Source organism: Anarhichas minor, unplaced genomic scaffold (genome assembly GCF_050575085.1).
Source record: "Anarhichas minor isolate MPS153535 unplaced genomic scaffold, ASM5057508v1 ptg000024l, whole genome shotgun sequence".
Lineage (NCBI taxonomy): Eukaryota > Metazoa > Chordata > Actinopteri > Perciformes > Anarhichadidae > Anarhichas > Anarhichas minor.
Window position 1 is genome coordinate 12,531,946 of NW_027466470.1, and position 25,396 is coordinate 12,557,341.

The window sequence follows — 25,396 nt, forward strand, 5'->3', positions numbered from 1 at the left end:
TGAACCGAGCAGAGCCAGCTCTTAACTGCTCAGTAGTGTTTATTTCATTGTTTTCTTAAACGTATTCCTGTCCAGAATTCAGAAGTAATAGTTTGATGATTAATGGGACTTTTACAAAGTGACAGTTCATATCATGTTCCGTAAACAGAAGGGTGACACACATAAACAGCACGAAGAAGTTTGCTTGTTAGTTGCCTGCTCAAATAGGAGGCTCCCCAGTCAGAAAATCAATCTCTTCCCTGTCTCTAACCTGTTCTGGGATTTCCCCCGGTCTTTAGACACAACACGTCATTCTACTGTAGTTTCACCATCTGTGAGTCAGGTAGAATAATTGCATTGACTGGAAATAATAACAGCAGATCACAGGTTATGGATTTAAAAATTAAATACGTTACATATGTCTGTGCCGCTCACAGACAGCTTTTCCTCTGCCAGTCAAGGTGTCCAAAACAAACAAGGGAATTGTCATTTTAGTTGTATCAAGGCAGGCAGCATTGCTGTGTTACACTCTGTATGTCTGAGTGTTTGAAAATTAAATAGATTTTAAATAGCTTACTTCATTTAGAAATATATGTAATTGATAAAGGTGAATGGTTTCTCTAAGAACAAAAATTCTGTAGGGACTTGTAGTGTGTCTGAGGAAAAGTTCAGTAATCTAAGTGATCTGAGGATGGTGTATTAAACTGCTATATAACGTATATAATAGCCTACCAGGACTGCATTAACTCAGTAGGGGGCTAAATCAGCCGTGGGCCCCTTTTGACCCAATGTTTTTATTAATTTAGTTTGAAAAAGGAATATGCACCGTGTACATTTTGACTTAAGCACACAAACTGATGTGCACATAATACAATTTGCCCTGCTTGTGGAACTGTTCATTTCTGTTTCTTCCTATGCTTCGGTGCTTGAAAGGAGGCTTTGACAGATTGTCAAACAGATCCAGGAGGAGCAATGCGGATTCTGTCCTGGTCATGAAAAAGTGGACAAGCTCTTTACCCTTGAAGGTTATTAGAGGGGTCATGGCAGTTCGCCCATTTAGTCTACACATATGTTGTGGGTTGGAGAAGGCATACAACCCCCAGGGAGTCCTGTGGGGCCGGGGTACGGAAGTATGGGGTCGTTCTTATACAAGAGTGTCTGGTTTTGGCTTCTCTGCTCTTTGCAGATGATGTGGTTGTGTTGGCTTGACCTTGAGTGGGCCCCTGCCCCCTCACATCAAAAGTAGTTGAGGTGGTTCGAGCATCTTATAAGGATGCCTCCTGGGTGCATTTCTTTGGAGGTTTTCCGGGCAAGTCCAACTGGTAGGAGGCCCAAAGCAAGCTGGAGAGATTGTATCTGGACTACCTTGCTTAGTCTGCTGCCACCGTGACCCAGAAAATATATGATTTCAGTTTTATCACAAATGTATGTTTTAAAATGTAAGAATCTCATGAGGATCTCAATATTACCTGGTTACAAAAATGCATCCTTCATACTCGTGAAATTGTATCCTAGATGCAACTTGCTATACACGTTTTTACATTCATATATGTTTGAAACGTTTGAATGCCGATAACGCTGGAAATACACAATTCCTCAGTCTCCTTTCTGTTTTTCGACCGGGTGGTTTATTTGCGTTCAAGTCGTTAACACCTATGTTTCCGGCAGTACTTGAAGGCGTCACTAGTCCCTCCTCCCTTCGTCGCGCGCTGACGCGGCTGCGCGTTACAGCGTTGCTGGTGCGACTGGAAAGTTTGTATCACTCTTCTATTTTGGCTGAGATATCACTGGATAATGTCATATCCCGCGGTAGACGGTCTGTTTCGGAAATTGTGCCGGTAACGGAGAGAAAGGGGTCAGGGCGGACATGGCCAGTGCAGACGCGCATCATCACCGAGCTGCCGAGCCGCGGGTCTGGGGTCAGTTTGTAGCGAAGCTAAACGGAGTCCCAGCAGTCGTACACTGCGTACTGGCCTAACCACCACCAACGGTAACAACTCCTCCAGAGAGAGACCGCTCAACATGATGCTCCCACTCTAACAAGAGGACAATTCTTATATCTGGATTGGATTTATCGGTCACCGCCATCAACATGTCTGACCAGAACTACTATTGGACCGTGTTGCCGAGCTACAAAACTAGTTTTGTGACTGGGGCCATGATGAAAAGGTCGAAAAGGTAAAGGAAACATTATAGGATTGCTGAATGAATCTGTGGCTGTATGCAACAGCGCCAACGTCCGAGCTTGCCTGTATTTCGTTGACAAATGTCAATGTGTTGAACGTGTATGTTTACCTAATTGATTCACGGCACGTAAACGCGCCCCAAACCGTGTATGGTAACATAACCAGAGCTCAGACTGATCATGCCATTGTGTGCTCTCTGCGGTAGCCGTACGTTACTGTATGTGTCGGCTGCGGCTACATCCGCCCTAGTTTTTGTTTCCGACGGAGAAACGTGGCCATTGTAGAGTGTTGTGTACGGGGGCTAGACTGCATTGTCTGCTACCAGCTGTCGCATAAAGCGACATAGAGTCCCAGTGCGGATCGATACACTGGTGTGGGACTGTAGCGTTGGAGATGTGCTTTTAACTGCGAAGATAAATGTAATCAGCCCTCACAAAGTAGAGCTGTACAATTAGCCTTTAACGTCCTGTAGGGACTCCGTGCGTCTTTGGCAATCAATGCGTTCATTGTGACCTAATGGTAATTTATGGATTTTAAATTTTCCCTTAGTCATAATCGCAGTATTCTACTGCAAACGTCGTTCTGTTGTGACTCTAGTACACTGTGAGTCTGCTGTAGCTGCTGTCAATGGCATACACTGCAAGACCGATTGCTAATGAGCTAAATCTTAAGAAGCCCCTCTCATCTTCTAAATGTATGCACAATATATGTGTGCTCACCATTAACTGCCCGCTAGTGTCAAACACTATCCCCCTTTTTTCCATGTAGCTTTGGTTCAGACGTGTTAACCCATTCAACACAGCGTGACTTTGAATGGAGCTCAGTGAATAAATGCAGTCCTTCACCATCAGCAGCCATGTGAAACACGCAGGCCTGCTTCTCAGTGGCCCACATTCATCATGCTACATGGCTGCCTGCACGGCCCCTACAAGCCACTATTGTTGTTCTCAAATATGAGTGGCCAAGTGTTGGTCATGGTGTGATAAAGTGAGGCGTCATGCCAAATTTGCCCAGGCTCTATAGTATGAAAAGGGTGTCTGTTTATTTATTTCCCCATAAGAAGAAGATAGTGCTCATGCACAGCATCTTCCTGTGGTTGGTGTGTCGTTGAAGCCAAAGTCGAGCATTTATTGGCTCTCCCTTCTCCCTGTTGCTGTGCCGTCGCTGCCGCTTTGAGTCTATTTGGGTTGGGGGCCATATACTGTTTGAATCCGCCTCGGCATCGACCCAGAAACGTCAGGCTTTGTTGTTGTCGTCTCAGACCCTCGATTATTTTAGGTCATTGCCAGAGAGAAAGGGAGATGGCTGAAACGGAGATCGCGATGGGATTATATCCAGTTTAGTGGGGAATGTTAAAATAAATGAAAAACAGAGCCCGAAGTCTATTCTATATGAAGACTTTGGCACATTTCGAGTGAGCACCCGGCATACAGAGCACCTCCAGGCACCATATATGCACACATATACAGGAAATGGACAAAGTATCATTTGAAAACAAAAGTGACAACATCCTAATTACACTGGCATCTTTGTGGGTGACTCATGCTCAGAGAAACGCCACCTAGTAGCATCTGCCAGCTTTTAAACAGGTCTGCCAGTCATCACCTTTCCAAGAAAAAGGTTTCTTTACAGGAGCTCCAAAGAGGAGTTGACTGATTTGTTTTTTTTTGCATTCATCAGAAAAAGCTGAGCAATGGCAATGTAATGAATTCTAACAAAATATACCACACTTGAACAAAACTGGTCCAACAAAGTGGAGCAACCAGCAGGGCTGAAGGAAAACAACAGCTATATAAAAAAGTTTGACAACTGCTGAACCAAAAAAACAATCTGGTCATTGATTTTCTTGCCTATAGATCGGTTTGTGTTGTCTATCTGTGGTCATGGATCTTTAATGCTGTGGATAGCATATTATGTCATGGGAGTCATTGGGTCCACATACTTCTTTTTATTTATTTGTATAACAACCTGCCACGGCTGTTTTCATAGGATCAGCTGCTCCCACTGGTACAGTCACTACTCTTTCCAGATGTTTCCCATATTCTCACATGAAAATACTTTCGGACACAGGAGACACATCATCTGATCACCGTTGATACGTGAATGTAATACTTTACTACATAGTCCAACTCATTATTCACAGGATGTTGATTTATGTCGGTATATTTCCATTATTTTGGTAACTCCTGCACATTAGTCAAATGTAAATACACTGTACATTGTGTTTGTATGTTAACATACACACATGTTTGTAGCTATGCGTGTGTATATGTGTATTAACACCACTACTAGTATCATTACATTTATCATTGTTTTCCTTATCGCGATCAACAACTCAAGTTCATAGGTGGACTGTTTTTATTCTACCTGACTTTTTACTGCCCTGATAAAAGACGATTGTGTTTATAATTACCTCGAGCAATAAGCAAATGCTTTCTCTCTGCTGTTTGTTTTTGCTCCTCACAGTTCCCGTAACAACAAGAGAAGGAGTTTGGCGGTCGGGACCCCGTCGCCCACGCTCTCCCGGCCTCTTTCACCTCTCCCACTTGCCACAGGTACTTGCATGTTGTTTATGCTCGCGTGTCTGCTCGGCTCAGTGTGCGATACTGTTTTAGCATTTAGACCAGAGGCTCATAACGCGTACTTTACATAGACCGGATGATAACATGGAAAACAAGACGAGCCGATGAAGACGGAATGAGACCACCACATTAGCTTTTTTTTGTTTAGTGTATGTGCCTTCAGCCTAAGTCACACGACTAGCACTGGTTTCCCTCTGGTGTGTTCATCAAGTTTCCGTTGCGGTTGGATCATAATGTGCACAAGAGATACAGTAGTTTTCTTCATGATGATATCTTTCATGTAGCTTCCTCGAGGCATCTCATTCCTTCATCCAGGTGCCTGAAGTGCTTTATTAGAGACTCATTCATTCTCTAACCCATTTTATTTTTAAGTGATTCAGGGTGTGGCAGTGCTTTGCTGGCATGAAAACGCCTTTAGCGACCCTTTTAAGTGGTGTGATCAACATCAGGAGTCCCGGCTGTCTGCTGAAACTGAGATTCTTTGATTAGGCGGGGAGGAGGACTAGTTAACCTCTGTGGGTGTGTTACTGCAGTTTAAAAAACACGGTTTCAGGTTGAGCTGTGAAGTAAAATCAGTTGCAAAATGATCATAGAGTGTATTTCAAACTGACCATGTAAAACAAGGGGACAGCTAGTGGAATGATTAACCACACACGCACAGTCATACACATTTTAAATTAGTTTATGCTCATTTTATAAAGTTTGTTTTCTTTCTTCAGCTGGCAGCAGCCCTTCAGAAAGCCCCAGAAATGTTTCTGCCAGCACCTCGGCCAACTTCCAGTTTGCCCGCAGGTAAGAATTAACTCAATTTTAATATCACGTTGTTCTAGGGTACCTGAGTCCAGCCACATTACCACAGTAGTAGTTTCCCTGCCTCTTACAACAACTGAAAAATGAGTAGGATGATAATTAGTACTACTGTCATTGGAAAAGAGTTGCCTGGGTTTTCTCTGTTGGATGATTTTTAAAATCTAGCTTACTCTCGCTTGTTCTTAAGATTACCAACCTCAGCGTTAACATTAGAGTAGGTTCATCTTTCTTCCTGTAAAGATGACATGATTGTAGTCAGCTTAAGTTCAAAACACAAGAGATAAACGCCAATTTACCAAAAACAAAAAAATTAAGCAGAGCATAACTAATAATTTTCACTTATTTGAAGCTAAGTACAATAAAAAACATGCTAAGAATAACCCAAGATACTTGGCTTTGGAGGAAACTTGAGTAGCATGAGTGAAGACTGTGCCCTGGTTTGTTCCTTTTGCCCCTGTAGTTGAAATGAGGCAATGGAGAAGCAAGTCCAACCGGCGAAGAGGCCCCAGGGCCATTTGCTGGACACGGGCCTTGGCATTTGTTAAGCCAATTAAGGCAGCTAGTCGTTGCACACACTCATTACTCAGGGCGTCTGTGATTATGGGGAGGAATTGCAACGCTTGCCCTCTCATCACGCGTCTTACAGCTGTGTACAGACTCACTGGGCTTTAGAGGAAAAGTAGCTGTAACTAGTACCCTCAAAATACTGAGCTGCTTCTCTCTCACTGAAGGTACTTTAAATGTACGCGCTGCTTATCTGATATATCATGTGTTCTGAATTAGCATTTAATGTTGCCGTGCCGGAAGGAGACGGGAGGCCTCCTGATAGAATTGCCACGCACGAGCCCGCATGACTCATCTATATTTATTGAGACTTTTTAAAGCTGCCAGTGCGCAGACCGATGCTGTGGCTGCACTTTTGAGAGCTCCACTGGGTTTATTTGTTATTCACACGAGCTGTATAGCCTCGCTGTGTGTGTGCAATTATTTTGTCAAATAAACGTGAAAGAGCCAGACACGCAATAGCTGGCACACACACGTAAAGATTAAAGATGTATTCCTTAATGCAAATGAAGGAATGACAAGGAACCACCTCATGGGTGAGGTATAAGAGGTTAGCTGCAGCTCCCTCTTCACCGTTAAAGATGCTCTTTTTTTAACCTTGAGGTTTTAACACTTTTTTTTTTTTCTCCTTTTACACCCGTAGGCATTGATTCCAAACTGTGTTTTTAACCTTAGCTTCTATCCTCCTAAGACTTGCAGGACCTTAATTAAATAAGCTAGACATAGCGGATGACATGCATATCGGATATGAAACGCAGACGTCTTATTCACCCGACTAATCCTCAGATGTCAGTCACATTTTGGGCAGAACCGTCCAACTTCATTGCGTCACCCCTGACTTTGCTGCGTGTCCCCAAGAGCAGGTTCGTGAGAGAAAACATTTGACCATCCCTGTCATCACAGGTTGAATCAGTGAGGGACTCTAGGCCACGTCCTCAGAGCAGGACCTTATTATTATTGAGTGGAGAAGTGGAAGGGCAACGGATACAGAGGAGGTGTACACGTAGAAATGTCACACCCCCAAAAAAGTTTAGGTTTTTCTGTTTGTAGTAGTTCTCTCATTTGGGTGTTTAACGACATGCACTAGGCATTGTGTGTGTGTGTGTGTGTGTAATGAGTCAGGAGTCAGCTCTGTGCTGCAGTATGAGGGATGAGGGCAGCTTGGCAGGTGTTCAGCAGCAGACTGCCACTAGCTGCGAGCTGTGACAGACAAACAGTGCTATGACTGACAGCCAGACGTACTCTGTCACGATCATTAAACAGTGTTTCTTTTCTTTCTCGCTTTGTGTCTCCGCCCGCCCCTCTTCCTCTCTTTCTCTTTCTCCTTCTTTATTTGTGTCTTCCTCATTTTTTTGCATCTGTGTAGCCAACTGGCACGCAATGAAAGGTAAGAAAACGACAATCTGGCGTTTCTTCTTTTTTTTAATCGACACAGTCTCAAGCATCAGATGTTATCGAGTTAAACTTGCATGGTACTATTGATAATAAAATGCAGGTTTTGAAAAGGCGAAGCTCTGAAGATTGGAGCTAGTCAGCCGGTATGTGCAGGTTTCATGTGTGATGGGGAGCTACCGCTGAGCAGCATGTCTCTGTTTTGTGTCTGCAGAGTGGACGGGCGAAGGTGGTCTGTGGCGTCGGTCCCCTCGTCTGGATACTGCACCAATGCACCCAGTTCATCAGTATCCGTAAGCTGAAGTCTCTTTCTGTTTTCCTCTCAATGTCTGTCCTCAGGTCCGTCTCTTACCCTCATCAGATATTCGACCCCTTTCCAAACCACTGTCATGGGACCGTTTAGCACCCCGTGTTACTTCTACTCGGTGTATCAATCAGTTTACGGGGGCCGTGGTGTCTCGTGAGCTTAAGGTGCTGACTGACTGAACTGTAAATCCCATCAGATTGCACACGGTCTTGGAAATAAGTCCTTGCTGATTTACAGCAGACCCCCAGTTTACAGAGTGAGATCTATTACATAAGGGCTCTGCACCTGGACCATGCTTTAGATGAGCTGTGAAAGTGGTGTTTTATACCCTGTGACAAACCGCTCGCAGCAAAAGACTGCAGGCATATTTATTATCTCGAGTAAAGTGATGCAGATTCAGCTCGTCTTGTAGAAGTTGAAAGTGACGCTCTCTAATTCACCATATTTTGCCAGGAAATATAAGCGCCTCACAATTACTGAGCATAAATGGACAACATAGAGGTAGATAACGAGAAATGGCTGTTTTGATCCGCCTCCGTTCTTCAGAAACAAACTTTTTAAAACCCGAGTATCCGGTGTCACTTCGCACTGACCCGGTGGCCTCTGCAGACGGCATACAGTTGAGATCATATGTTCAACAGATGCAGATAAAGACACGGAGAGCATTCTCAGAGGCAGGTGGGAAAACCTCCCCATCATCACAACACTGTCTAGTTGACCATACTCTTGATTGATAAGAAACAGCTGACTGGAAAATGGGTGCTATACTTTTAATGACTCAGTCATAACAGGACATGTCTCAACGATGACTCATCGCTCCATCGTCAGCCTTTCATCGCAGGAAATAGGAATGAATCTTCAGATGTGTTTTCCTGGAATGATTTATATTATAGACGGACAGTTTTATACATAGATGACCATTAAAATACACAGAATTGTACTCCATACCGTGTTTATTTTCAACAATAAAGTATTTTGCTGTTGAATTAATAAACTTGTTAAATAAATGACTGATTTGCCCTTTTCTGACCGAGGGAAAGTACAGGAATTATAAGTCTTATCACTATAATAACACGGCTCTTGTTGAAATGCGTTGGTTTCTTTTTCCTGGATGACTTCACACATGAGTCGGGACTGTACAGCGGTCCACATTTCCTCCCTCGGCTTATCCTTTTGGGGAAAAGTCAAAACGTAGGAAGTGCGACGTGCTGCCCGGCTACACCCATCGGCTACTTGTAGACGGTTTCTGTGTCGATTAGCTTGAGATTTGGTCTCGAAAGTCATCGCTGAAAACTCCAGTTGGCTGTAAAAACAATATCCGTTCTCCAATGTCACGGCTGTAATTTCGTATGGCCAACCACATGGCTTTGAGACGGTGAGGTCAGCGTTCCCCACACAATGCCCCTTTTCAGGCCCGCTGTCAGTGAGGTCTTTATGCTGCTCTCGCTCGCTGCTGAACCGTCTCTGGTTTCCTCCTCAGAGTATCTTTCTCCTCCTCCTCCTCCTCCTCCTATGTTCTGTTACTCTGTGTGCTTTTCTCTCTGTTTTCCTTTCACTCTTTTCCCCTCTCTGTTAGACTCGGTCTCTTTTCCTACAGTCAGATGAGCCACTCTTCTCTTTGCTCTTCCTCCAGTGAAACACAAGACCCCAAGCCAGATGGGAGTTCTCATAAATTCCAGGCTGCGTGTCACACATTTTGTCTTGGAAAGAGAAAACTAATGCACGCATGGCCAACACAACAGCCGTTGCTGCGGGCCTCGGGGCATGCTGCAGCAAGGGGAGAAAAATCATCCTGCTTTAGGAGAGCAGAACACTAAAGCCCCCAGAGTCGTTTTTAATACTAAAGGGATTTATGATCTTTTACTTTACTGCAGCTTTTCTCCGCTTGTCCTTGTTGTGGCGTTACGTCTAATTCCGATCTATGGTGGAGCATGAAAGCCTTAAGACTCTGAGCGTTAACAGAATAATGAGTGAATCTGAGAGAGCGGTGGCGTGACACAGGATGTTCTATCATCAAAGCAGCAGAAGCACAACGTGATATGGATACAAATGTGCAAATTAAAGACAGACGTGGTTATTGTTTTTATTACATGTTTACAATAAATTGCAGGACACTGACCTGTGTGCACTATTCTTTCCCGCTCTCTACGTCTCTCTTTTAAAATTCCCCATTTCTCTCCCCCCCCCCCCCCCCCCCCCCCCCACAGTCCTCTTCTTCCCAGGAGTTACTGCACCAGTTGCCCTTCCAGCCCACGCAAGATGATCTCCACTTCCTGTTCAAACATTTCCGGAGCACTGAGAGTGTGGCGGACGAAGAAGGAGCACACGCCTCGCCTCCCGCCAGGCTCCGCTCTCGCAGTCTCAGGTAGAGTTTGATTTGAGTTGAACCGTAACAACACTGTACAGGTGAGAGGGAGGGCTGCCCACCTGGTTTTAGTTGACTTAAGATTTCTTTAATCGATTAGTCCTTTCTTATGCTTTTTTCATACTGAATGACGTATTTCCAAGAATGTTTTGAGCACATATCTGTAAACAAAAATCCTTTGTGGAGAGACACAGTTCTGTCGATTAAATCAACTAATCGATTAGTCAACAAAATGTGTGAGACACCCAGTGTAAATACTGTTCGTCTTTGTCTCATAAACATTTCTGTCACACTGAAATCCACTTGGAGAAGTGATAATTTGATCAGATTAGTTTGGTTTGAATAGATGAAACCAAAAGAAGAAGAAGGCGTACACTATTAAAGAGTCGCACCTCTACTGGCTAATGTTGGAGGTAAATGTTGAAATTACGCCCCAAAGAGAGAAGAGACCTGTCACTGCTTTCATCGCTGTTAAAGAAGTAGTGTGATTACACTGTAAAAGTATCAAAGTACTTTAGTGTACCTGCAGCAAAGGCTACTGTTTACATTTAATGTGGTGTTGTGTTGACACTATTTTCCCACAATGCAGGACACAACAAAAATGGAGGAGCTACTCACAGCTCATAAAAAGTAAAACCTCACACACCTGAGCTTGAGTGTGGCTAAACTACATTCAAGCTGGGTTGGTTAGCTAGTTAGCCAAGCTAAGTATTTATGTATGCGCATAGTTCAACAGGTAACTGAATAGCTACAGGTTGAACATCAATGGCATGAGTTGAAACCAAAGAGGAGAGACAAAGTCATGTCTGCCATTTGTATTTTTCATTATTGAACCAAAGCTTCTCGTCTGAGATCGTCATTTTCCTCTTAGCTAACATTTACTTGTGGGTTTTTTGGCCCAGACGAGAGGCGTGTCTCACCATAGCTGCCATGTGACTCTGCTTTTGCTCCGCTGTGCTTGGAAACTGCTGCTGCACTAATTGAAGATGCTAGCTGACGCTAGCTGTGGAGCAAGAGAAAGACTTCCACCTCCAGATTCTTCAGGAATATAATGAGCAGTAGAGACAGACCCCTGTACATCTTCTCTCTATTACACAGCTGCTTACCCAAACATGGATTTGAAATACTTTTATGACTGTTAAACAGTACCTGCAAACCTGCAGTTAGCATAAGTGTGGTCCTTCGTAGCAGAGCTGTACACAGAAACGTAAACAAGCACAATTGGTAAGAAAGCTGCTCAGCCTCAAACCAACAAAAGCCTGACTTTCCGTAACATTTGTCATTTATGATTAGAAATAATGAAACACTGGCTGGAAGTATTTGGATATATATGGTGCAATAATTATTTTATGTGGTCCTCTGTGCTGGTTAACCCTGGATTAGCAAATCTAGGGGATCACGTTGCCTCATCATTTAACATGGCCGCTCTCATTAAACACTTATACAAGCCCTCTAAATAGCTGTTGTCGGGAGGAGTTCTGAGGTTGCTGGAGACTTTAATAATGGGCTGTGGAGGGTGTTGTAACAATTTGATGGGATTGTTTTTTCTGTGACGTGTCCCTGCCCATGCCACATATATATATATATATTGAACTTCATACACAGCAAATATACTTATACATAGCATTACTTAGCATTTTCTTACAGATGGTCTCTTAATTTGACCCCTGATCAGTTGTTTACAGATGGAACATAAGATTCCACAAACCCTCTAATATTTTTTTAAAGAGAGAAAACTCCACCAGGCTTTTGACTTTTGTAATGCTATCAAAAACACATCTAAATTACTGCACGCGTTGACTGTGGAAAAGGAATACCGACAAGTGTCTATGTGGCTCTAGAATAGCTCAAGAGGGTGTGTTAAGCGTTTCTTATTGCCCTCAAATAGTTCCCTGAGCAACTGCAACTGTTGTGTCACCCAGAAATAGTAAAGTGCGTGTCACTTTACTATTGATATTGTTATTTGTAGTATGCGATGTATAGAGGCTCCCAGTATAGCTACTTCCAACATTTGGGATTGATTTGTAATGTGTCCGGACAGTTTTAAAGGTGCCCGCTCGTAACTGAAGCCCTGTGCACACAACAGATGTGGTCACGGATACTACAGATGACAACCTGATCTGAATCGCACTCGTGTTATATTCAAACATGCTGTGTTTGTGACCCGGGATGGCAGTAAACACCTTCAGTCAAACATTTGCAATTTACTCGTAAGACATTTGTAGATTTGATGTAGCTTTAACGAGACTGAAGCTTGAAGTGCAAGTAACTTTTAACATCTGTAACGTAAGCCTCTCTCCTCCACCCCCATGATCAGTTTGCAAATGTGTTTTTGTTTTGTATGATTCAAATTTAGCATCTATAAATGATGAACTATATCTGTGCAAACACATGATATTTAATGTTTTGGTTGTATTTTTTTCTTCCAGCCCTGGACGGACCTGTGGAACATTTGACAACGAAATTGTCATGATGAATCATGTCTACAAAGAACGCTTTCCTAAGGTATAGTCGGCGCTTTCTTTCTCTCTTTGACTCGTATTTGTTCAACATGTTCAGCTTGCAAATGCATCTCAATGTTAAAAGGCTATCTACCAGCGTGCGCTTGAGCGTTTTTTTTTTTACTCATGGAAACCAGGACAGGAGAACACTCCCGGCAAAGTCCAAGTCCTGACTCGCTCACCTGTGGGGGGGGACCAAGTTAAAAGGAACCGTTAATACAATACTGCTGTCACCGTGTGTTAAATGAAGTCCTCCATCTCGGTTGTTTCGCAGGCGACGGCCCAGATGGAGTGTCGGCTGCTCGACACCATTGCAGAGTTATCCCCCGGCACTACTCTGCCCCTGGCTGACGGGGTGCTGGGATTCATTCAGCACCAGTTGGTGGAGCTCGCCAGAGACTGTCTGGACAAGTCCCAGAAAGGCCTGGTCACCTCCAGGTACTTTGTGGAGCTGCAGGAGAAACTGGAGAAGCTGCTGCACGAGGTGAGTGTTTCTCATCTTTACCAGATGGGTTTGTTTGGGATTGTTATTCAGCCATGCAACTGTGGAGCCAGTGTTTGTTCCTCCTAAGACATCATCAGTGGATTTCTGATTGTTTGCAGCTCAGATATCCCTCCAGGACATTGCGTGCTGTAGCTTTACTGGACACATTACATTGAAATGTATGATGTGTTATCATTCAGTGCTGTTTCCAGTTCACTGGTCAGTAATTGTGTTGTCATTTTATATGCATACTTTGATCTGTGCAGTGGTCAAGTGTTATGTAATGATTTCTTACATAACCTCTCTAGCAACAATGTTTCTGCAGCACATGCTGCCTCCTGCAGAGCAGATTACAGATTTATCAGCTACAGTTAGCATAGTCGATGCAGTGCTTTCTTCTGTTCATCCAGTCTCTTGGTAGCTTAGTTCATCCTACAGTACAACAGGGATAGACATTATTTTGTCTATAATTTCCACTAAAGCCACAATTCTGTAATTATTCTTCCATCTTGCCAATAAAGTGGTTTTCCAGCTTAGAGAGGGAATTTATTTTAAGCAAACGGTCCCTGCTGTCACATGTTAAAATGTTTGATTTTGTCCCTGTGCTCGCTAGTTCTTCTCTGGAATTATAATTGCAGTTTCGTAACACTGTTTTTCTTGGCAGCTTTTGAAAGACTGCACCTTTTTAAAAAAAAAAAAAAAAAAAAAAAAAAAAAAAAAGCAAATCTTGTAACACATTTGAATGGGTAAAACACAGAGCCTGTTTCAAAGTGGTTCAGCTGTCTAAACTGCTGGAATCACTCTGACACCACCTCTAACACAGTGGCAGTGAACTTGCTGTTTGACCAAGGCAAGGCAATGTTAGACCAAGATATGGACACAATGAGTGTCGATAAAAGTGTATTCGCAAGTGTTTCCTAATATTTATGAATCGGACAAGGCCGCACAAAATACCTATATCTATTGAATCGCTAACAGATAGTGTGAGAAGATGAAATGGATGCTAAAAATAATATGAGCCAAAGTGCAGAAGCGGCCTCTGTGGGTGGGGATGCGCTGCCTCACGGCTCATTGGCCAATTGGATTAAGTCAAAAATAATAATCCATCGCCCTTTGTCCTTTGCCGATCAGGCGTATGAGCGATCAGAGAGCGAGGAGGTGACCGTCATCACCAAATTGGTCAAGAAGATTCTCATCATCATCTCGAGGCCGGCCAGGCTCCTGGAGTGTCTGGTAAGACTCACCACTGGCACACACTGCATCATGGGTACAGGAGTGACACAATATCAACACGACGCTCATCAGCTTGAACAAAATAACTCAACCAAAAAATCACAACACAGGAGTTTGATCCCGAGGAGTTCTACCAACGGTTGGAGGCTGCAGAGGGTCAAGCCAAGGTGGGCCACGGCATCAAGACTGATATTCCCAAATACATCATCAGCCAGCTCGGCCTCACCAGGGATCCCTTGGAAGGTGCGGCGTTTATTATTATTATTATTTGGTATTTTACCTTCTAAACTGTCTATTTAGGCATTTTAGGATACTTTGTTTCGGATGAATTGTACTTCTTGCTTATTTTAACTAACTTTGTTAAACAAATTTCACTGGGACACAGTAATGCTTGTGGCACTATTCCTACTGACATTTTCATTGTTGCAGTAATTATTCTTATTTTTATGTAGAATTTTATGCATTACAACATTTTATTGTTTTCAATAAAATAAGGCACAACCTTAAATGTGTCCTGAAGGCACTTACTGTATAATCTATTGCACTTTACTGAACGTATTACTACTCTTTCTACTTGGTTTTGAGTTTTTATTGTATCTGTTCTTATTGTTGCACAGCTTTAAAATAAAATGCTCTCTACAGTAAGGCTTGCTTTGTATGACATTCAAGTCGAGTAGAGCATAATTCAGCTGAATTTTGAAAACATTTAATCAGTGAACAGAACTGAGACATTATAAAGTAATGATGTAAACAATATATATAATATAAAAGTATGCTTTGGGTACAGTGACAGTTTTCATTTTTGTTTTGCATCCTTAGACAGTTTGTATCATTTGAAAACAGTTAAATAAGCACTTACTGTCTTATTTCATTTAAACTGAAAGGAGTTTGACCGCTGTGTCTGCTGCTGTTACAGAGATGGTTCATCTGGAGCAGACGAGTCCGGTTCACAGAGCGGCCAGCAGAGAGTCTGATGACGCGGGAGAGGCAACATCTCAGGTATAAGCTTATATTCAACAGTGGTTGCTTAAAGGCAATGGTAGCTGCACTGAAGAAATATAAAACACTGACGGGGTTAATTACAATGTATTAAATACAGCTTAAGTGGGGAATAGAGCACTTGTTAATACAGGCAGACACATTATCACAATAACATCATAAAGTGCAGGAATTCATGATTTTCAGAAGTCATGCAGCAACTAAGTTCCTGTTATTTTCCTTCTGTTTTCTTTTGGGACGTGTGTGATTCAGAGCCGAGCAGGCTCCACCCCTCCTCGTAGGAAACCACTGGAGAGCGACTTTGAGACTATCAAGCTCATTAGCAATGGCGCCTATGGGTGAGTAAAACAGACTTCTTTGTTTGCGTCCGACTGACTCAGTCTCTTTGTGGGCACCACAGAGAGCCCAATAAAACCAGAAAAGAAACTAGAATGAGGATGTGTTGTTGTAGTATTTTTGTGTTTACACGTAGAATTTGTCTGGGCAATTTCATTTCAAGTCTGAACTGATGTTCCCCAGTAAGTGATGTGTATGTTTCCTCATCTTTTGTTCCACCTTATTTCCCCTGTTTAATCGCTCAACGTATCTCCCTTCGTACCTCTCATTCCCTTATAAACTCCCTGCTTGTCCTGTAATTGTCCTTCTTCTTTCTCCTCTTTTGTCCTCCTCCCTTCTTTCTGCCGCCGTGCAGGACTGTGTTTCTGGTGCGCCACAAGGACACCCGTCAACGCTTTGCCATGAAGAAGATCAACCGGCAGAACCTGATGCTTAGAAACCAAATCCAGCAGGTGTTTGTGGAGCGAGACATCCTCTGCTTTGCTGAAAACCCATTTGTGGTTTCTATGTTCTGCTCCTTTGAGACACGGAGGCACCTCTGCATGGTCATGGAGTATGTGGAAGGTGAGCTTTGAATTGCCCATGCATATGTCCATTTATTTCCCAGGAATATGGCACACGAAACTAATATAATATAATATTCTTTTTAGTCTTTTTTGCCATCTGTAAATGCAAAAAAGTCAGACATTCAGAAAGCCTAAACAGAATCATACTGTCTTTGCACTTTAAGGTGGGGATTGTGCCAACCTATTGAAGAACATTGGTCCTCTGCCTGTGGACATGGCTCGGATGTATTTTGCGGAGACTGTCCTGGCTTTGGAGTATCTTCACAACTACGGCATCGTACACCGAGACCTGAAACCTGACAAGTGAGTCCTCATTTCACATATTTCCCTTTTTCTTTCTCTGCTTTGAGGCAGCACCTAAGTACTTTCGAGCTCTCGTCATTTTTAGACCTGTCCTCGTCTTGAAGGCAATCATTTTGAAGTTGGAGCAAAATATTCTGAAACAACCTTTTGATATTTTTCACCAAGTCTGAGATCTATGTTTTGAAGTTAGCGTTTGATGTACCATGAAACATTTCTGTTTCCGTCTTTTGTAGTCTGTTAATCACCTCCCTGGGACACATCAAGCTGACAGACTTCGGGCTGTCAAAGATCGGTCTAATGAACATGACCACCAACTTGTATGAAGGACATATAGAAAAGGATACCAGAGAGTTCATCGACAAACAGGTTTGTCTCTTCTCATCTTTTCATCTCGTCTGTTGTGTTTATGACCTTAACTGACATCGAGCTTCACTCTCTTCGTCTGTCTTTCCTTGCTACAGGTGTGCGGCACTCCAGAGTACATTGCTCCAGAGGTGATCCTGAGGCAGGGCTATGGGAAGCCAGTGGACTGGTGGGCTATGGGTATCACCCTCTATGAGTTCTTAGTGGGCTGTGTGCCTTTCTTTGGAGACACACCAGAACAGCTCTTTGGTCAGGTGGTCAACGGTAAGTGCATTGCTACTGAGTCACCACATGCGACTTTTCCACATATAAATCTTGCCTGATACAAGTTTAATTATTTTGTTTATTTTAGTCTCGGGTTATTGGCCATAACCTCAGGTTTATTCAATGTTTCTGTGTGATTAAATACCTTCTTTGCATCACTGGTATGTGCTTCCTTGTCCAGATGACATCATCTGGCCTGAGGGGGAAGACGCTCTGCCAGCTGATACGCAGGACCTCATCACCAGACTGCTGAGACAGAGCCCTCTGGACCGTCTGGGAACAGGTTGGTAGCAGAGGGGCTTATGGTGGACAAGGCCCTATAGAGTACAGCCTGCTAGGTCCCAGATGCATAGCACTGTTACAGTCTTCTGTAAGTGTTGAAATTATTTAAAATTGCCCTTTCACTTTAAAAATAAACTAATTTGAGCCATTATTGTGGCAGCATTTGATAGGATTTTTCCAACAAATACAAAACAAACACCTTTATGCTTACCTGAAAGCTGTGATAGTGAGAGTTGATATCAGGAGTGAGGCAGAGCTGTGGTAAACAAAGCTCTGACTGGTGAAAGCTCCAGAAACTATTGACCTGAGTATGTCAAAGAGAGATGTTAAGGTATCAAGGGAGACACTGTGCAGAAATCGGCTGAGGAGGGGCTGTAAACCACGCCCACATATGAAAGACAAACTTCTTTGTCTGATTTTATTTATTGTTTTTTTTCCAGGTGGAACCACGGAGGTGAAGATGCACATGTTCTTCTCGGGTTTGGACTGGAACGGCCTCCTGAGACAGAAAGCTGAATTCATACCTCAACTAGAGACTGAGGACGACACCAGCTACTTTGACAGTAAGTGGAAGAGCCGTTAGATTTATGGACAAGTACACACCTTTCATGATCTATGGTCTGCATGTACACAGACAAACCTAGACCACAACAGGAGGACAGAGGACTAAGAGAGGGCTGCAGAGATTTCATTTTACTGTAACGTCTTTTGGTCATTATAGTTTGGATAAAAACAGGGTCACCGGTTCTTCATTATTTAATACAGTTATTTAATTGTGTTTCCCACAGCCCGATCAGAGCGCTACTGTCACCTGGACTCAGATAATGATGATGATGATGATGAAACCAACGATGATGAATCATCTCTGGAACTTCGACAGTTCTCCTCTGTGGCCCACCGCTTCAGCAAGGTACTCATTTGTCTTCACCTACAGAATATTTCACGCATTATATTTAGATATGTCATTAAAAGAAATATCTTACCTTAATGAAGCATTGGTATGAACTTTGATGAAACAGTCCTCCCGATTTCCTGATTAAACATCTACATTTGCTTCTTAAACTCTAGGTGTACAGCAGCTCAGAGCACCTGTCCACCTCCACGCCGTCCAACCAGAGCCTGTCGTCGTCGTCAGAGCGAAGCCACAGCGAGGAGAAGGAGGAGCGGTGGGAGGGAAGGGGAGTCCTCTCCCCTGGCGATGGACACAAACACTTGGCCAGTGGAGACAGGAGGACAGATGGACACAGGGGGAGGTGGGAGCATGAAACGTGAGAGGGTGATATCCTTGTTATGAGAGAACAATTATTACAGCCAGCCCTCATTCTCGCCTCAGCTTTCTGAAATATGTGAGATCGAAGTGTAAAATTCTCTCTCGTTAAATATGAAGCACTTAATATTCAGAATGAGAATATTTTTTTAGAATAACACAATACTGTATAACATACCAGAGCTCATTCACCTGCTCGTAAGGAAATGCAACGCAGACTAAAACAAATAGAGGGAATCTAGATTTATGGAGTTTTGTTATTCCATGGATGTTCCATAGTTTTTCACAGGGAAAACACTGTTGCTTACTCAATAGTTCTAAATATGAATGTACAGGATTTACTGAAATCCTGCATGTTTACTGTGTTTTCCTGTCAGTCTGCGTCCTCGTGCTTCGTCCAGCTCCTCCCAGTCAGAGCGCAGTGCCAGCCCACTGGTGATGAACAGCACCCAGAGCCTCGACATCATGCCTCGCTTCGCCATCTCTGCCGAGGAGGACGGTAAGTCCGACACACGCAGGTCTCTGTACATTGTCTTCTCCTGTTATGCAGCAGTTATGAAACACCAGTGCTCACGCTCTGTACCTCCTGATTCTAGACGGGATGGTTTCCAACTTGCGGCGCATTCGGCTCCGGAGCAACAGCACAGGCACCAGGCCATCCTTCCGAAGAGGGGCGTCCCGGCGCATCTCCCACCAGCTGGAGACCCCAGAGAAACCCAGGCCCTCAGCTGGAAAAGTCCCCAAGTCTGCCTCTGTCTCTGGCCTGTCCCTCATCATCACCCCAGGTAGACGGGATGATAATGACTACTTATGTGTTTACAGTGCCCTCTACAGCGTGATGCTGGTTAATTTACCCACTAAACACACAAACCATGAATACTAATACTGTGCCAAAAAAAAAATGATGTCACTTGACGAATTATGATGTTATCCCATTTCAATTGTTTAACTAAGAATGACACATATAGTATAATAACCTTCATTTTTAGTATTGGTATTATGATAGTTTGGTGCAAGAACTTAACGATTAACATGCAATCCATAAACTCTCATCCGTTGACCTTTCTAATCCTCTTCTCCTGATCCAGATGACTCAGCAGGTCCTCCTACGAGCCCCAAATCCTCCTTGTCCCTGTCGTCCAATCCCTCGTCCAGAGACTCGTCCCCCAGCAGGGACCTCTCCGTGAGCATCAGCTGCCTCAGGCCTCCTGTGGTCATCCACAGCTCTGGGAAGAGGTTTGGATTTGCGTTGCGAGCTATCAGAGTCTACATGGGAGATAGCGACGTCTACACGGTTCACCACATGGTCTGGGTATGTGTCCTCATCTCAGTCCTCAAATGTTGTATCTTCAATGAATTTGGAGTGTAATTATGAAACATATTTAGTTCTAAAAATAATATATTAAAACAACTTTTGGGGTCTTCGGATTTTCTTCTCGATGGCCCTAAAAGTCAAGACTAGAGAGACTGATTAATTGTGCCAAATCAACTCTGCACTTTATATTTTTATGTATATATTTTGATTTATCTGATGCTGTGCATAAATGTGTTCATAACACCTTGGTTGTAATAATTACATGGGTGTCAGTCATGGTACCAGCCGATTAGATGGTTGCTCGGCCAGTCATTTTAATCTGAGGTTGTGTGTTTGTGTCCACAGTGTGTTGAGGAAGGCAGTCCAGCACACGAGGCAGGACTGAAAGCCGGTGACCTCATCACTCACGTCAATGGGGAGTCGGTCCAGGGACTCGTCCACACCGAGGTGGTGGAGTTCCTGCTCAAGGTACGAGGATACAGTATCTTTCATTTGAGTAATTTCTCTGCATGCTTATTGTATATTTTGATGATTACAATCTGTTTTAAGTGGTAAAAGTCTAAATGTACTTCTGAGTCTTTCTCAGACACATATACTTTGTGTAAGTGATAACACATCATGCTCTACTCTTATGTTGATGGTCTGTTTCCAACAGAGTGGAAACAGGGTGACCCTGCAGACTACTGCACTGGAGAACACTTCTATCAAGTTGGGCCCTGCCAGAAAAGCGAGCTACAAGGCCAAGATGGCCCGACGCAGCAAGAAGAGCAAAAGGAAGGACGGACAGGACAGGTACATGAGGGGAGAATGAAGTCATACGCAGCAGCAGCTGCATTACTGTTAGACGTTAGGAACGCCCGTCTAAAGTTTAGTATTCGTTTCAGACAACTTAGACGACTGCAGTTAACCCTCATAAAATTCCATTCTCCAAGTTTGTTTCTTACATTTTCGACCGTCTAAGAGACTGCATTGGACTGACTTTTTGTAGCTTGACTTTAAATGGTTCTGTGTCCCCTGCATGTCGTCCGCCTCTCTCTACCCCTTCCTACGTCTATCCTTAGCTGTATATCTAAAAAAAAAAAAACACCCAAAAATAATCTTAAAAAAACTAAACCGATGACTCAAAAAGACCGATTCACTGATGAAGCTTTGATAATTGCTGTTGTATGAAATACAGTTCAATGGATGTTTCTGGAGGTTGTGTCTTTTTCTTTGGCTGTTGTTTCACCTCTTGCTCTTTATTTTGGCTCATTGAAAGAGACTCTTTGTACTCAAGTAAGCATGCAAAGAACAATATCATAGACAAAACACACACCTGACACCTCTTTCCTCTTGCGCAGCCGGCGACGTAGCATCTTGAAGAAGCTGTCTAAGCACACACCTCCTCCGCCCATGCAGAGCAGTCGTAGCTTCTCTTCGGGTTTCCACCAGTCATCCAGCGACAGCCTCTCCGGCTCCCCCACGCAGAGTCTCTCTCCTGGGCCTTCTACGCCTTGTCGCTCTCCTGCTCCTGATCACTCCGGAGGTGAGTTGCATCCCAAAAAAGGGAGCTGTCAATCTCTTTGTGTCTTGTGTTTTTAGCGTTTTATCTTTTGAAAAATATCTACTAATGCTTTTTTTTTTTTTTTTCTCTTTTTGTCAGATTCAAGTTCATCTCCTTGCTCCAGCTCCCCTAACTCGCCGGTCCCACAGGCCCGTCCCAGTTCCCTACATGTCTTGGGTCGCTACACTAAAGCCGGGCGCTGCAAGTCCACCACCAGTATCCCTCCTTCACCGCTGGCCTGCATCCCCCCTCCTCAGCCCCTCTCTCCCCAGTGCTCTCCATCTTGCCTCCCCAGTCACCCCAAGTCTCTACAGGGTTTCCATGGCAAGACATTGTCCCCTCCCACTATCACCCGCCATTCTGTGCGTCCCCGCAGTGCAGAACCGCCGCGGTCACCGCTCCTCAAGAGGGTCCAGTCGGCAGAGAAGCTGACGGGAGACAAGATGACGGGGGGGTACCACGGAGATAGGAAGGCCTACAGCACCCGTCGCCACACCATGGAGGTGCCTCTGTCTGAAGTTGAGGGGCTGGAGGACTTGGAGGGGGACACCGCCACCGGGTTCGTCTGTGTCGGTGAGCATGGCCGCCAGGGTCTGTACATAGGAGGGCAGCGAGGCCACCAGGACGCAGCCAGTGGAGGCGGCGAGCATTACCGCGCTACCGCCTCGCCACAACACCGCGGTGGCAACCACCACTCCAATGAGGTGGTGGTGATGAGGAAGCTGGCGCTGTCGGAGCGAAGGGACTCCTTCAAGAAACAGGAGGCCGTGCAGGAAGTGAGTTTCGATGATTTGGAGGAGAGAGAGGCGATGCCGAGCCCAACGCTTCCTGTCACGCAGCAGAAAGCGTTCAAGGCGTCCTGGATCAACTCGGCCCAGTCAGAATCCGCTGTGAAGCTGGAAGGAAGTGGATCACAGGGTACAAAAACACCTCAGAAAGCCAAGTCGAAAGACAAAGAAGGGTTTTAGTCTTTGACCTGCTACTGTACTTGCATATGAAGGCCTTGCATGTGTGTCCAGAAGACTGTGACCAAGTCCCAAATCATCACAAGCAACTGCTTGAGAAGACGGAAGAACAAATTAACATTGATGTATCTCGGTAATATATGCATCCTGCAACACTGTTAACAGAATAGTGACTGCCAAACTATGTTTACTTCCTCGTTGCTTGTTTTCTCCCTCGGTTCTCAAATCACTGTGGCACCTGTAACTGATGTAATTTGTAAATATTTTTGTTTTAAATGAAGAAACCTATTTATGACTTTTTATGTTGAAAATGCCTTGGACGCTTCAGCTGCTCTTAGTTCAGGAAAGGCACAAGAGAAAAGCCACACACATACACTCAGTGTGGTTTTACAGCAGGTGCAGAAGAAGAGGGCAGGTAAACATCAGTCAAGATCGTACCATATTTCTTTTATACCTCAATGCCTGCCTACAACTGGGTGTTGTTTCATGTTCAGATTGGGTCTTTGAAACAAACTGGCAGTGTTTGTCCTGCAACATATAATGTATATTATAGAATCTCTGCCTCTCTGTCACACGGATTGTGGAGGCAACCATTTGAACTAAGCGATCCCAAAGTTAGGCCTCGTATGAACATTTCTTTTGAAGGATAACAAATATCAACGTTCTTAATACTTGGAAGTCTAGCTGTGGTGCCAAAGTATGGTTTAGCCATCGGAACCATTTGAAAAGAGGTACTGTAGTTGTATATAAGAAGCTTCATGCATGCATGGGCTCTACTTTCACTTCCTGTCCGTCCTGTAAAACAGTGTGTCCCTCCTCTAGCAGAGGTTTGAATCATGACCTGCTCAACACACAGGTCTGTAGATAAAGCTTCGTGACTCCATGAAACCGGGCTGTTGTCGCCATCCTCTTAATACCTTTGTTGAATCAAGCCCCCGTCCAGCTCCATAACCTAGTCTAGCTGAAGTGTTTGCACAAGTCATAGTAGCCGTATAACAGTTAGAGCACATTCATGTTTCAGGACGACTTCCTTCTGCGTAGGATTCAAAAATTGTACAGTGGATGCAACAAACTTGTTCCCGTTGGCTTGTTTTCTTTTAATGCGTGTTATGAATGAATGTTTACATTTTAGTGCAAATCTGTGTGTGGACTTGTCATGGTTTTTAGTTAAATTATTATCAAAAAAATGAATGAAATTCAACCCGAGGCCCTGAGTGGATGGAGGACTGAGTGGAGGGGGTCTCCTTTTGTATGTTTTGATATGGAAACAGTCGTGTTGCAGTACTAATAGCCTATGCTGTTGATGTGTGTCGTATAAACAATGGTGGACCTTATAACAGCTGTTGATGGTGTTTTTTGAAAGTGACCTTGTAAGGGTAGATGGACTCAGATATGTTGTGTAATGTGACGGGGTCCTAATCTCATGTTGCGACCAGCCTCAAAGCATTGTGCATGCTTCACATCCCAGTAGAATATTCCCACATTTTTAAAACATATTTTACTTTTTCTTTAAATGCTCTTGGAAGTTATAAATCCAAAGGGCCTTGAATTCTTAAATTTGATGCTCAGTAACTGATTTGAGCTTTAAAATGAGAGTTTTGTTAAGAAATGTTCACATACAGGATTTGGTTTGCAGCTCTGTATTCTTCATTTTATACTTTTGTGGCCATTTTGAATCTGTTTCTTATTGTTTTCATTCAGGAACAGTTTGCATCAGTAACCAAAAAATGCTTCCGGTCTCGTTTCAGATACTTTTTTGTTACAAAGGAAAAACTTTTGTTTTGTGTTCTTAAATTCTATGATGGCACACATTTGTATTTTTGCCTAATTGAGGGAACTGTTAATATGGGAATTCATAACGGATGTTTAGCACATACTAAGCCTTGAAAGGTGGTGATAGATTGTGTGAGTTAGAAGTTTGTTCGTCTGCTTAGCGGAAACTAAACGGTGTGTCTGTAGAGGATTTATCCCTGAATTTCTGATGCAATATACATCTTGGTATGTTCTTTTGATTTGATGTTTTTATTTTTTACCCCAACCAACCAGTCTTCGTATCTCTTGACCCTGAGTTGTATCATCATTTTATACTTTTCTTAAGTGAAGACTGGAGATCTCAGCAGCAGTCCATACCAGCGGTCAGAACGACTCTTCTCTCTGTTTTTGCCAGCCTGTGTGTGATAAACTCCATGTCTTCACAACTTGTCCTCCTCCGTCTTGTTTTTCTTCCACGCTCGTTTTAGTGTATTAAAAAGTTGTCGCTCTCCATTCGACCCCTTGTCCCCAAATGTCAAACTGGCCTTTATGAAATATCTGATGCAGACTGGTGTGACATTGTTTTTTTTTTTTATTGTCTTAACAGTGCTTGAAATAAATGCATTACAAAGGGACTACGAAGTCCAGGACCACAAAGGGTTGTGTCATTTGTCCCTCATACAACAGTAAATGCAGTCACGCAAGTCTGTGGCACCATAAACAAAAATAATCTTTCAGAATAAGAACCAGCTTTATTGGCCATGTATGCATAGTACGCATACATGGAATTTGACTCCAGTTTTTATGTTGCTCTACAACATACAAAATCTAAACATACACAGAATATACAAATAAACAAATATATACATCTAAATAAAAACAAGGACAAAGTAGAACAGAGGTAAGCATAAACATTTAACTACTATGTACAATATAAATATAGATCCAGAAGTGTATATATATATATATATATATATATATATATATATATATATATATATATATATATATATATATATATATATATATATATATATA

The 25,396-nt window shown here is 43.3% G+C and overlaps 1 protein-coding gene across 4 annotated transcripts; it reads left to right on the plus strand.

Annotated features, from left to right (window-relative positions):
- The first annotated feature begins 1,705 nt into the window (after positions 1-1,705).
- On the plus strand, positions 1,706-25,015 carry mast3a (microtubule associated serine/threonine kinase 3a). Of its 4 annotated transcripts, none has more exons than XM_076097452.1 (27): positions 1,706-2,157; positions 4,632-4,720; positions 5,467-5,539; positions 7,488-7,508; positions 7,728-7,806; positions 10,028-10,185; positions 12,615-12,690; positions 12,961-13,170; positions 14,302-14,403; positions 14,514-14,646; positions 15,320-15,402; positions 15,655-15,740; positions 16,094-16,302; positions 16,469-16,607; positions 16,841-16,973; positions 17,069-17,234; positions 17,416-17,517; positions 17,957-18,079; positions 18,305-18,426; positions 18,585-18,784; positions 19,161-19,282; positions 19,380-19,568; positions 19,872-20,095; positions 20,444-20,566; positions 20,754-20,890; positions 21,439-21,623; positions 21,741-25,015. In XM_076097452.1, the coding sequence occupies exons 1-27, from the start codon at positions 2,072-2,074 to the stop codon at positions 22,607-22,609; spliced, it is 4,239 nt and encodes a 1,412-aa protein (XP_075953567.1). In that variant the 5' UTR covers positions 1,706-2,071; the 3' UTR covers positions 22,610-25,015. The 4 variants fall into 4 exon arrangements, with proteins under 4 accessions (XP_075953567.1, XP_075953568.1, XP_075953570.1 ...); XM_076097453.1 differs by having other exon boundaries at positions 18,585-18,769; XM_076097455.1 differs by lacking the exon at positions 7,488-7,508.
- Positions 25,016-25,396: the final 381 nt, after the last annotated feature.

What these genes read in the sequence shown, in the direction of transcription:
- mast3a (XM_076097452.1), top strand. Translation starts at nt 2,072, where the DNA reads ATGTCTGACCAGAACTACTATTGGACCGTGTTGCCGAGCTACAAAACT. An exon ending in GGGAGGTGGGAGCATGAAAC is followed by an intron (nt 18,785 to 19,160) that starts GTGAGAGGGTGA and finishes TTTTCCTGTCAG; the next exon opens with TCTGCGTCCTCGTGCTTCGT. An exon ending in TGGTGGAGTTCCTGCTCAAG is followed by an intron (nt 20,567 to 20,753) that starts GTACGAGGATAC and finishes TGTTTCCAACAG; the next exon opens with AGTGGAAACAGGGTGACCCT.